Raw genomic sequence first — 12,240 nt, 5'->3', positions numbered from 1 at the left:
AGAGCGGGACAATCCCCTCCCTGGCCCGATGCCCCTCAGGACACGGCTGGCGCTCCCGGCTGCCACCATTCCCATTCCGAACCCAACCCACGGCAGCGCCACAGCTTCTGGGCCGGCACGAACCCTCCGGCAGGGCCTCACCTCCGAGCACCCTCCCGCGGCAGCCCCGCTTTCCCGGAAGGGCTCGGTCTCCATGGGGACGGCGGGCGGGCGCGCCGGAAGCGGCGGCGCTCGGTGCGGGAGGGCGGCCCGTCCGCTCCGTCCGCCCGCGGGCCGCGCCGCGCCATGGAGCCGGGCCGGGCCGGGCGCCTCCTGCTCCTCCTGCTGCTGCCGGCGCTGGGAGCGGCCGCGCTGGGGGAATTCGACCCGTACCGCGTGCTGGGGGTCGGCCGGAGCTCCAGCCAGGCCGACATCAAGAAGGCCTACAAGCGGCTCGCCCGGGAATGGTACGTGCTGCCCTTCCACCCCTCCGCCCGGCCCCGGGAGCGGGTCCCGGCGCCGGTTCGGTGACAGCGGCCGGCCCCGCGGCCGTGGTGGCAGGAGGCGCCTCGCCTGGCTGTGCTTCCTCGCAGGCCGGGAGTCAGCCTGAAACACGTAGATGCTCCGTGCCAGCGATCCGTGCTGTAAAGCCCTCGGGAGTCTGGCTGCGGGGGGGGAGAAGTTCGCTCAGAGTCTGCTTACGCGGGGAGAAAGTTCTCCAGAATCAGGCTACAGGGGGAAAAGTTCTCCCACGATCTGGCTGGGGTGGGAGAGTTCTCCCAGAGTCTGCCTATGGGGGGAAGGTTCTCCTGGAATCTGGCTACGGAGGGAAAAGTTCTCCTGGAGTGTGTCCGTAGGGGGAAAATTCTCCCAGAGTCTGGCTACAGGAAAAAAGTTCTTCCGGAGTCTGGTTACAAAGGGAAAAAGTTCTCCCAGAATCAGGCTACAGCGAGAAATGTTCTCCCAGAGTCTGGCTGTGGGGGGAAAAGTTCTGCTGGAGTCTGGCTACAAAGGGAAAAAGTTCTCCCAGAGTCAAGTGACGGGGGGGAAAAGTTCTCTTGGAGTCTGGCTGTGGGGGGAAAAGTTCTGCTGGAGTCTGGCTACAAAGGGAAAAAGTTCTCCCAGAGTCAAGTGACGGGGGGGAAAAGTTCTCTTGGAGTCTGGCTGTGGGGAGAAAAACTTCTACCTGGGAACTTCTAATACACGAGGGTTGAATCTCAGCTTGATACCTCGATGTCCAAGGGCAGTTCAGTCCCTGTGCTGTGGAAGGGAAATGTGTTGGATGCGCAAATGTCACGCCCCTCATGCAGGTGTTGTGTGGCGAGGGGCAGGCTTAAGGCATAGAAATAAAATGAGTAAAATTACCTGGAGCTTTTAGAGCCCATGTTGTTCTGTGTGAGACATCCCCGAGGCCATGGCAGGAGGTGATTTAAGGAAGAACCCGGTAGTTATGTAGGGCAGCAGCCAAGGGAGGCATTGCTGTGAAGCAGACTCGCTCCGTGTCCGGGGCTCAGGCTGCTGGGGATGGGGCAGACAGAGGGACGGGCCCACGGGCACACAGCACACATCCCAGCGCTGCATTTTGGGATGGGGTTTGGGCAGAGACAGCGCGTGCTGGGTATAAATCTGATCTCAGCCTCAGGGATGTCACTGCACGCCCTCACTGCCCATGTCCTCCTCACCTCAAAACAGAGGCCGACAGCTCCCCATGCCCCCCACTGACCCCTTTTCCTCTGGTTCTGCCCCTTAGGCACCCTGACAAAAACAAGGACCCAGGAGCAGAGGACAAATTCATCCAGATCAGCAAGGCCTATGAGGTAACACATGCTTCCTGCAAACTCCTGCTATTGTTAACATTAAGCGATGTTATTTTATACGTGGCTTTGTGCTTTTCCTGTGTGTTTCTGTGTGGGAAAGGAGCTTGGCCCTGTGGAGGTGGACATGACCCACCCAAAAAGTTTGCTCAGCTTTGTTGACAAAGCCACTGGAGTCACCAGCATGGTTTCTGCTGCAAATACTTTGCTATGGGTCTGCCCTGTTTTTGCTAAAAAGCCTCAAGGAGGAAGGAGTGGGTATTCCCCAAGCCCTGCCCAGCTGGGCAGCATCTTGACTGTGTCACACATACATAAAAGCATTTTGGGGTGATGTAAGCAACGTTAATGATCACAGGGCTTTGGTCACTTCAAACTATTCTTAGCAGTAGTTATTTGCCTGTTGTTCTGGAAATTGGTTGCCCCAGTTTGTGTCAGCCAAGCCCATGGAAATCAAAATAAAACCTTATTTCCCTGTTAAAAAATGCAGTTTCTCTGCAGGGCTTTCTGGCTGCTCAGCGAAACTTTTGGCACTTTCTGAACCCTCCAGATTCAAAGAGAGACCAGCAAAAGCCATTCCAGAAAAGATCATTTGTGCTCAGAGCACAGGATGTTTAGACCCAAGGAGCTGTTGGTGACAGAAGAGGGTACAGCAGTCTGGATTTAGGGGCTCCTTTTCTTTGGACTTTGAGGGGTTTTTTACCCTTATTTACCACAGTGACCCTAGAGGGATGTGATGCTTCCTTCTTCCAAAATATTTATCCCTCTGACATGCAGCAAAGGCTGCACGTTCCTTACGTTGTGTACTAAGGGATTACAGTCAGGGCAGTTCCCCCTCGTGGTTTCAGGCAATCATTTTTCCATCATTTGCTTTCCAGATTCTCTCCAACGAGGAAAAGAGGGCAAACTTTGATCGCTACGGAGATGCCGGGGAAAGCCAGGGCTTTGCTCAGCAGCATCATCGCCAGTTCCACCGCTTCCATGACGGCTTCTATTTTGATGAGTCCTTCTTCCATTTCCCTTTCAATTCGGAGAGGCGCGACACCTCCGACGAGAAGTATTTGCTCCACTTTTCCCACTACATCAATGAAATCGTGCCGGATAGTTTCAAGAAACCTTACCTCATTAAAATCACCTCAGACTGGTGCTTCAGCTGCATCCACATCGAGCCTGTGTGGAAGGAAGTTGCTCAGGAATTGGAGGCGCTGGGTAAGGATGAGGTTGTTGAGGTTGGGTGTGTGTCTCCCTCGCCCAGGGAGGCTGCAGTGGTTGCCTTCAGGTTTGTGTGACCCAGTTTAAACCCTGTGGATTTCCTCAGGGATTTATGCTAATGGTTTCCCAAACATTCCTAACTCCAAAGTAGGGTGCTGGGCAAAGGAGCAGGTTGTCAGTTTTCCACTGTGCATTTGGCTTGCTGGGGATCTTTCAGGTGAACCCGGTGCTCTCCTTTTCCAGGAGCAGGAATCGGCGTTGTTCACGCGGGGTACGAACGGCGCCTCGCCCATCATCTGGGTGCCCACAGCACTCCGACCCTGCTGGGGCTCATTAACGGGAAAATAACCTTCTTCCACAACGCTGTCGTTCGGGAAAACCTGCGGCAGTTCGTGGAGAACCTTCTGCCAGGGAATCTTGTTGAAAAGGTAGGTTCTAGCAGGGGTGTCAGATGCTGCTTCTCCTCTCTGCCTGGAGATCCCTCTCTCCTTGGCTGTTTTGGTTGCTAATCTGTTTAATTCGGGCTCCAAGCTGATCTGTGTCACAAAGCTCCAAACCCTGGAGCTGTCAGAAGCGTTCCCACCCCACACTTCTCCTTGAAAAGGGCTGATCCTGCTACCACGTGGTCACACCAGTAATTCTAGTGCCAGCTGCCCCCAGCTGTGACACCCCACAGCTGGCAGGACTCTACCCAAGCTATCCCTAGGACAGGAACCTGCTGGGTTTCACTTCCCTCCTCCTTTCTCAGCATTTCATCCAGCAGATTAGGGACCACTCACTGCCTCATAGGTCATGTCTGCCAAAACTCACTGACACAGAGTCCAGTTTGTTTTGTCCAGTTTTCTTTCAGACCTTTGAAACTGGAGCTGGCAACATGAGCCCTTTCACAGTCATAAATAAACCTCCTAACTGATAAAATATTCCTGTGTTTCAGCCTTCTGGTGATTTTTGGCAGAGTCCTGAAATGCCCACCACCACTTTCAGTGCAATGGTGCTGGGTCAGCTCCCACAGCACTCTCACCTGCCTGGCCTCTGCTTTTGCCTTGTTCACCTCACCTCACCTCATTTTCCCTTGGGATCTTCACCAGGGGTCACTTTCCCCAACAGGCTCTTGACTCGTCCTCTGGGTATTGGAGTTATTTGACTCCTCTCCCCAAAAACAGGGTCTGTTTCCATTCTACAGTAAATGCAGCCATTTATGTCCTTTCTGAGAGGTATTACACCTGAAACAGAGCAGGTTTAATGGAGCTCACAGGTGCCTTTTAACCCTTGGCTTCCCACTTTATGTATAAAGAATATGGTCCCAACAAACAAGAGAAGAACAGTGCCATGGCATTGACTTGGAATGGCATCGACAGAGGCTGCAATAACTAAGAGGGCTGAGGGAGGTCGAGTGTTGGTTTTAATTCATTCATTAATCAGGAATACCTGGTGGAAAGACCAGCCCACAGTCTACTTCCTTCAACACTGCGACAGCCCTTTCAGGCTCAGTCCTTGTTCAGACACCTCATTGCAGAGCGTTGCCGGTGTCTGACAGCTCAGAGGTTAAAATAACATTCCGGTTCTATCTAAAGATTACAGATAAAAACTACATCCACTTTCTGTCCGACTGGAAGAAGGACAACAAGCCCCACGTGCTGCTGTTCGATCACATGCCAGTTGTGCCCTTGTTATACAAGGTAATGTCACTTCTCTCACTGCGTTTTTGACTTGCTTATAAATCCAGATGTTCCAAAAGAAAACACACCCCTGCTGTGAGCAGAGGTGGACTGATGCCTCCAGACACCACTGACTGGTTCTAGGAGAGGCAGGTGATTTGTGCTGGTTGGAAATGGCACAGCCAGGTGACCACCTTTGTTAGGAGTCTGTTTCTTTGTCCTGACACAGTTACCCTTTATGGGTGTGAAGGTGCAGGTGTGTTTCAGAGGTAGCAGTGACACAGGTGTACAGCCTTTGTTGGGAAAGACAGATGTTTGTGGCGTATCTAATTTGGGTTACTGAAAATCCCATTTCCTAAGAAGCCCCTGCTACCCTACAACACATCAGGCTGTAAATAAAGCTGTTGATTTGTTGAGGCTCCCGGCACAGTGACTAAGAGGACACAAAATGTGGTTCAGTGAGGGAGAGGAAGGGCTTGTACCTCTCACAGCACATCCAATGGCATTCAAACAGCGAGATGTGTTCTTGGAGCAAAGAGTACACCACGGGAACTCAGGGGAGAAGATGCTCACTCTGTAACATAAACACGTGCTGGGGATTTCCTCCCTCCCAGCTGACGGCCTTTGCCTACCGAGATTACCTGTCCTTTGGGTACGTGTACGTCGGACTCCGAGGCACCGAGGAGTTGTCCAGCCAGTACAACATCAATGTCTACACTCCCACCATGATGATCTTCAAGGAGCACATCGACCGGCCCGCTGATGTTGTGCAGGTATCGCTCAGAGCCCTCTCCAAGAGCTTAGGGAAAATGAGCACGGAGCTTTTCTGACCGAGCTGGCAATGAGAGGTTGGTCAGTGGTGCAGTTTGAAAGAAGAGTGTTTGTTCTCAGCTTAAACTCAGGCTTTGGAGGAGAAGGAGAGCGAGTGTTAGAAAAAGAGAAGCTTGGGGGACTCTAACCTGTTGGGGAGGGGGGACACATGTAACTTCCCAGTCTTGGGGCCTCTGAGCATCTTGGGTGATTGCACGGAGGACCACAAGGGCTGGCAGCCTTCCCCAGGAGCATCCAACAGCTTTCCCCTCCTCTTCCTGCTCAGTTCTGACTTCTGCTCTCTTTGTCCTTGCCAGGCACGAGAAATGAAGAAGCAGCTCATTGATGACTTCCTTTCCCAGAATAAGTTCCTCATGGTGGCCAGACTCACCAACCAGAGGCTGTTCCAGGAGCTGTGTCCTGTGAAGAAGTCTCACCGTCAGCGGAAGTAAGTGACACATCCTCCTGTTTTGTTTCCCAAGGCTCTGGGGCTGCTCCTAGAGTCACTTTTGGTTTGATTCTGAGGGAAAAGAGCAATGACTGCATTGGATCATGCCCAATATCCACACTGTCAGAGAGGTTTCTGGCTCATCAGGATTGTTCTGGCAAGAGGAAAGGGGTTGGTTATTCTCTCTCACCTCCAGACTGGCTCTTAATCCCCCATCTTGTTGTGTCACCCAGGCACTGCGTGGTCTTGCTTACCGGGGAAGGAGAGAAGTTTGCTGAGGCTTATGAGGCCTTTTTGACTTTTGCTGTGGCCAACACAAAAGACACTCTGAGGTTTGTGCACATCTACAGCGATCGGCAGCCGGAATTTGCAGAGGCCTTGCTGATGGATGAGGAGAAGTATCGTGGAAGATCAGCTGTGAGGGTTTCCTTTTATGTTTTTAATCTCTTCTTCTTTTAGCCTGTCATTTAATTGATGCTGTACCTTGATCTGACACCTAATTCTGGGCAGTGGTTTGAAATGAATCATCTGTCTAGAAAATAAAAAAGCCCCTTCCTCTCTGACATCTGCCATGCTCTTGGCTCATCCAGGTGGTCATTCTGGAGAGACGCAATAATGCAGGGAAAATTGCCTACAAAGCCTTGGAGGAGGCCTGGCAGGGCAGCAAAGAGGACAATTTCATCCTCCTGGATCTCCTGGACCAGCTGAGGACAGACCCCGGCCTTCTTTCATGGGAGACCGTCGTGGCAGACCTGAATGATGAGCTCGCTCCTGTAAGTGCACAGCCTTTCCAGATGCCTGACATCTGTGTTACCTTTGTGGACAGTCCCATTAAGGTTGTTCAAAGGCATTATTTATCTTTTAAAATACCAAGGCAAGGCTCTCAGAAGATTTCTTGCTTATGGAAGGACGCTCGTGGCGTGTTCTGAACCTGTTGGGGCTCTTTATAGCAGTTTTGTCATTTGTTTTTTGCTTTTCATTCTTTTCGAGCAGATGTTCCTTGTCCGATGGTTCTACTCCACGCTGGACTACATCTCAGACTGCTGGGACAGTTTGTTTCACAGTAACTGGTACGGACTGGGCATCCATTGTTGGTTTTCACTGCTTCCCTGTCACCTTATTTTAAAACAGATGCAATTTTAGCCTCCTTTTGGACAGCACTCAAAAACTTGATGGTCTTTATGACCCAAGAAACAGGCTGAGTTTCTGGGGAAGGCACGCAGTGTTATCTGAGGTAGGCAGGAACTGAAGTTGAGGCAGATAATGTGAACTCCCAGACCTGACTGCTGCTTGCACATCTTCCCCTCAGGCGAGAAATGATGCCACTCCTGTCCTTGCTCTTCTCCGCGCTCTTCATTCTCTTTGGCACCGTTATTGTTCAGGCTTTCAGGTGAGTGCACACCAAAATGCCCTCAGGGATAGCTCCTCAGTCCAACCCAAGGCCTTAAACACACACAAAATCACCTTCTTCTGCAGTGATTCGAGTGATACAAGGGACTCTCCACCCTCAGGGAAAGAAGAAACCGCTGCAAAGATGGAGAAGAACGACGCGAGCTTCAGCAAAGAGAGTAACAGGTTCCCTCTCTAACTTCTCCACAATGTTCTCTGCAGAAGCATTGCTCAGAGAGTACCTGTGCAGGGAGGATTAGTGGCAAGCAGGGAAGTGCTGAAGCTGCACAGACAGAGTGCAGTTGTTGTGTGGGGCAGAACAGGCACAGCAAGGCAGGAGGACCAGTGCACAGCCAGGACCCAGGCAGCAAGGACAGGGGGACACTAATCTGCTTATTAAACAACTCCCACCAAGTTTGCCCAAGACAGCATCCTCAGGGGATGGGTAAAGGTCTGACCCACTCGTTGAGGGAGATGCAAACCAAGCCATTGCACCAGTTACACTGGCTTTGGCTACAGGGCACAGCGATGGCTCGGCGTAACAGGCTGGTGAACACACTCACAGTTTCTCCATCCTCAGTTGCTCCCAGTCCCTTGCTTCCCTTTCACTGGTCTTTTTGTTGCAGCAGGATTCCCAAAAAGGGCTTTGTTGAGGTGACTGAGCTAACGGACATCAACTACACCAGTAACCTGGTGCGCCTGAGGCCGGGGCATATGAACGTCGTCTTGATCCTGTCCAACTCCACCAAAACCCCCCTGCTCCAGAAGTTCGCCCTGGAAGTCTACACGTTCACAGGGTAGGCTGGGCCCTCTCCTGGGTTTCTGTTGCTGTGTTAACCACTTGTATGATGCTGCTCTGCTGACACATGAGGAGCGGGATGAACTCCATTGCCAGGAATGAACGCTTCTGGTGAGCGAAGCGGCCTCTGCCCTCATCAGTGGCAATGAGCTACCAAAAACCGAGAGGCTGTTCCCAGCCAGATTTGGTGATGGTGGCCAGAGGAGTCAGGTGCTGGTGCCACTTTGGCTGTACCTGTGTTTTGACAAATAGAAAGCATGACAGTGCTGCATACACTGAGCTGAAAAAGGAGCTGCAGGAACACAGCACTGCCCCGCCCTTGTTGACAATTCCTTACCTGCCCAGCAGGAATCCAGCCGGGCTCAGGACATGTGCTAATCCCACTGCCTTCTCTGCTCTTCCCCCAGGAGCAGCTCTCTTCACTTCTCCTTCCTCAGCCTGGACAAGCACCGAGAGTGGCTGGAGTATCTGCTGGAGTTTGCGCAGGATGCGGCCCCCATCCCAAACCAGTATGACAAGCATTTCCTCGAGCGTGACTACACGGGCTATGTTCTGGCTCTGAACGGCCACAAGAAGTACTTCTGCCTCTTTAAGCCTCACAGATCAGGGGACGAGGGGGGAACCCTGGGATTGTGCGAGGATTACGATGCTTTACAACACACGGAAGCCAGAGGGAAACCCTCCTGCAGCCCAGGATCTAGATCCATTAAAAACAAATTACACAAATTGTCCTTTTGGATGGAACGCCTTCTAGAGGGTTCCTTACAGAGGTTCTATATCCCCTCGTGGCCAGCGCTAGACTGAGGGATTTTACAGAGGTTCTAAAGGACAAACTTTTTATGAAGATGACAAGGGACAGCTCTTTCCAGGAATACTCAAACAAGCGTGATGAATGGACCTTAGGTTTTAGATGAACTCTCCTGGGGCCGGCACCTAGAACACACCTCCCGCGTCCGGAGCCCAGGAGCGCAGCCAAGTGCACCCATGTGCCCTCCACCGCCCCGCCGTGCATTTGGACGCCGTGCAACCGAAGAGCCAAGAAGTCTGTTTTGCCCTTCTCGTCCTGCCACATCTGCTTTCCGAGTCGCCCCCTTCCCATCTCTTGTTTTACCTCGGTTGAAGAAAGCCGTGACTTCCCTGGGTCCGGACCAGCCGCGGCCGGTGACACAGGCCGGGTCACAGTTCTCCCTCCCCGTCCCCGTGTGCTTAGCCCATGGTGCATGGTGTAACTCTGGCAAGACCCTGCAGACCCTCCTCCAGGCCCTGCCCTTCTGAAAGGCCTCCTCTCACCAGGCAGTCGTACTCTCTCAGCTTTCCCCATGGTAAGTGATGCAGAATCCGGTCAGGACCACCTCCCTTGTAGCAAACCTTAGCTGGGACTCCCCCGTGTTGCGGGCTCGTGGGCGATCTGCATGTTTGATGCTCCTCGTGTCATGGTTCCACCTGCAGCTTCACCGGCTGAACCGTAACGGGGAGGGAAAGGGCACGGCCGTAAAATACTGTCAAAGTGTTGAGCCATTTAAATGTCACGTTGATTTTTCAGATGCCTTTTCTGCTTCTGTCGATTTTAGACAATGTATCCTAGAGCCATAACTTTACCCGCGTCCTCAGATTGTAGGCGTGAGCTGCTATGAGCCAGTAGAAGTGTAAAAATACGTAGCTGCCAGGGAGTCACTGGGGCTCCTTGCAAACACCCTTCCAGCTGTAGTACAAACCAACCTTCCTTTGTATCGAGGAACCTCATCCTTCAACGATTGTATTCTTGAAATGTTGCCCCAGAAGTGCTGTATCATCAGACCGTTGCGTGCGTGTGAAGCTCCTTTGGTTTAGTCGGGGGATTGAGATGTTGGGTTTCAGCCTCTCACCCGTTTCCTTCTTGCCCCACACCTCCATTTCTCCATGCTCAGGCTGCTCCCGTGGCTTTGCGTTTGTTTGCTTGGGTATTTCTTTTGTCTTTTGGAAGCAGTGGGGGTGTGTGAGGTTAGAACAGCTGCACAGCCCAGGGTTTGGATGATGCTTTGCTGTAGTGGTGCCCCAATGGCCACTTCCAGCACCACAGGGAAAGGGTGGCCCTGGGTAAGGCAGAGGCAGGACAAGCAGCAGCCTCATGGCTGCTGAACACTCCTCGAGTGACCAAGTGAGGCAGCAGGGCTTCTCTTTGTGCCCAGGACTGAAATCCTGTGAGGTTTGTTCTTCCTTTTTGCTGTTCCGGGGCTGACACTGGCGCCTTCCATGGATCTGGAGCCCCGCAGCACCATCAGACTCCGGCACTGCCAAAGCACAGGGATGGGGGCCAGTGGCCTTCGCCACAGGGCTTGGAACACAGAGCACTCAGCAAGCACATGGTGTTAATGGCAGACTCAGCCCTTGCCACCTTAGTTACCATCTCAGCAGAGCAGCCAGTCAGTAGGAATAACCCCTGAGCTAGCTGCTGATCCCGCACAGAAGCCGGGAATGCTCCAGTCATTGCACTCCCTACATGCTCTAGTTGCTCCCAAAGCCTTGCCTCACCACATTTCCCCATCCTGGGAGCAGCCTGGCATGCTCCAACCCCCGCAGGTACCTCAGACCCCTGTAAAACATGCTTCAAATAAAGGCTGCGATGCTACAAACCGACCAGGTAAACAAACCGTGAGGTTAATTAATTCCAGCCCAGTTGATTCTGGGCTACAGAATGAGGCACTAAAGTAGAGGGAAGGAAGGAAGGTGAGGTCTTCTTCCTGCCCAGGAGCTCCTGTGAAGCTCCTGTGAAGGCGCACAGGCAGCGCTGACAGAGAGCAGAGGGGGAATGAAACACCAGCCTGATGCTTCTGGACTTTATTTCCACCTGGCTGGAGCAATCACCACAGCATTCCTGCACTTTTCCCACAGCTTGCCGTGCAGGATGTGGCTGGAATAGGTTTTAGCCCAGCAGAAGGCTCCACATAATGTCTTACACATTTGCAAAAGTAGAAGAATGCTCTCTGTGTCTCTGCTGCCTCTTCAGCTGGGCAGAAACAGGGAGAAAACCCTCGACTCATGATAAAAAGTGCCTATTTATGCTATAGCGAGGGAATTCAGCCCTGCCCTGAGGAAGGGGAGAAGGCTTTATGGCCTTCACATCCCTTGTGTGTGCTGCACGCTGCCAGAATCCTTGGGTTTATTTTCTTTTTAGCACAGGTAGCCTCCCCTTTCAGCTGGAGTTGAGCTGAGGGAGCGCTTGCATCAGTCCACCCATGCCGGCTGCAGCTGGATGGGAGCACAGCTCCTGGATTTTTATGGAAGCTTTTGCCTGGATTGAAGCAAAAGCCAAGCTGCTCTGACCCCTGGGTTAGTTGGCTGTAGTGCCAGCGTGGCACTCCGGGTGTTTTCTGTCTTGAGACTGTGGTCAGAGCTGCTTATCCCAGGATCTGCCCTCTCCCAGCAGCCGTGAGCCGTCACCCCCCATCATTTTCTGAACATTTGCGATTCTGTTCTGTGCGTGGTGGTTCATAATCCAAAGATTGAGGAAATTCGGTCCTAGTGCACTTTCCTAGTGGGATCTGAGCGATGGCACAGTGCTCGCAGCTGAGGCGAAGGGATACAGGCCCCAGAGTGGAGGTTGTTCCCAAACTCCTCCCTGTCTCTGCCCTTCACCCACAGCAAGCAGGAGCCAGGACACGAGCGCAGCCTGACAAGTAGGACTGAAAACTAGGTACCTATTTTGCACTTTTGATACTGGGAGGGGGGGAATTAACTTATTTGGCAAACTTGTCTTTTTTATTTTTGGGTTTTTTTGTTTGGTTTGGTTTTTGTTTTGTTTTGTTTTTGTATTTGTGAACAGGCACTGATGTCATTTTGTTTTAAGACGATTACGCAACCAAAATAAACTATTTTAATGTGTGACGAGGTGGCTCTGTGTCTCCATGCACAAACTAACCTCGCCTCCATGTCCTCTCAGAAATAATCAGGAGCATTAAACTGCTCCTGCCATAGGAAACTCCTGGTTATTCCATCAGCAGGAAATCTAGTCAAGTATGTCCCTACTCTCAGCAGGAGGCCCAGGCCCCCTTCATGCCCTCCTTTCTTCTGCATTCATTGTCCTGCTGCCACATTCTAATGGGACAAACCTTTTATCAGTGACAGTTTTTCCAGGAGCCCTGTGAGCCGGGTGAG

At 52.3% G+C, this 12,240-nt stretch overlaps 1 protein-coding gene across 2 annotated transcripts; it reads left to right on the top strand.

Moving 5' to 3' along the window:
* Positions 1 to 255: 255 nt before the first annotated feature.
* DNAJC16 (DnaJ heat shock protein family (Hsp40) member C16) lies at positions 256 to 11,049 on the top strand. Of its 2 annotated transcripts, none has more exons than XM_032131371.1 (14): positions 256 to 446; positions 1,730 to 1,796; positions 2,669 to 2,999; positions 3,246 to 3,430; positions 4,577 to 4,681; positions 5,275 to 5,433; positions 5,788 to 5,918; positions 6,152 to 6,335; positions 6,509 to 6,691; positions 6,912 to 6,988; positions 7,228 to 7,308; positions 7,395 to 7,493; positions 7,937 to 8,104; positions 8,514 to 11,049. In XM_032131371.1, the coding sequence occupies exons 1-14, from the start codon at positions 286 to 288 to the stop codon at positions 8,908 to 8,910; spliced, it is 2,328 nt and encodes a 775-aa protein (XP_031987262.1). In that variant the 5' UTR covers positions 256 to 285; the 3' UTR covers positions 8,911 to 11,049. The 2 variants fall into 2 exon arrangements, with proteins under 2 accessions (XP_031987262.1, XP_031987260.1); XM_032131369.1 differs by having other exon boundaries at positions 7,934 to 8,104.
* Positions 11,050 to 12,240: the final 1,191 nt, after the last annotated feature.

The sequence above is a fragment of the Corvus moneduloides genome, chromosome 22, assembly GCF_009650955.1.
Source record: "Corvus moneduloides isolate bCorMon1 chromosome 22, bCorMon1.pri, whole genome shotgun sequence".
In the NCBI taxonomy this organism is placed as follows: Eukaryota; Metazoa; Chordata; class Aves; order Passeriformes; family Corvidae; genus Corvus; species Corvus moneduloides.
Note: the sequence above shows the minus strand (reverse complement) of the source record. Positions and strands in the feature narration are given on the sequence as shown.

Excerpts from the sequence above, each read along its gene's own strand:
- DNAJC16 (XM_032131369.1), top strand. The coding sequence starts at position 286 with ATGGAGCCGGGCCGGGCCGGGCGCCTCCTGCTCCTCCTGCTGCTGCCG. Across the intron at positions 3,431-4,576 it reads CAGGGAATCTTGTTGAAAAG|ATTACAGATAAAAACTACAT; the intron begins GTAGGTTCTAGC and ends TTCTATCTAAAG. Across the intron at positions 6,692-6,911 it reads TGAATGATGAGCTCGCTCCT|ATGTTCCTTGTCCGATGGTT; the intron begins GTAAGTGCACAG and ends CTTTTCGAGCAG.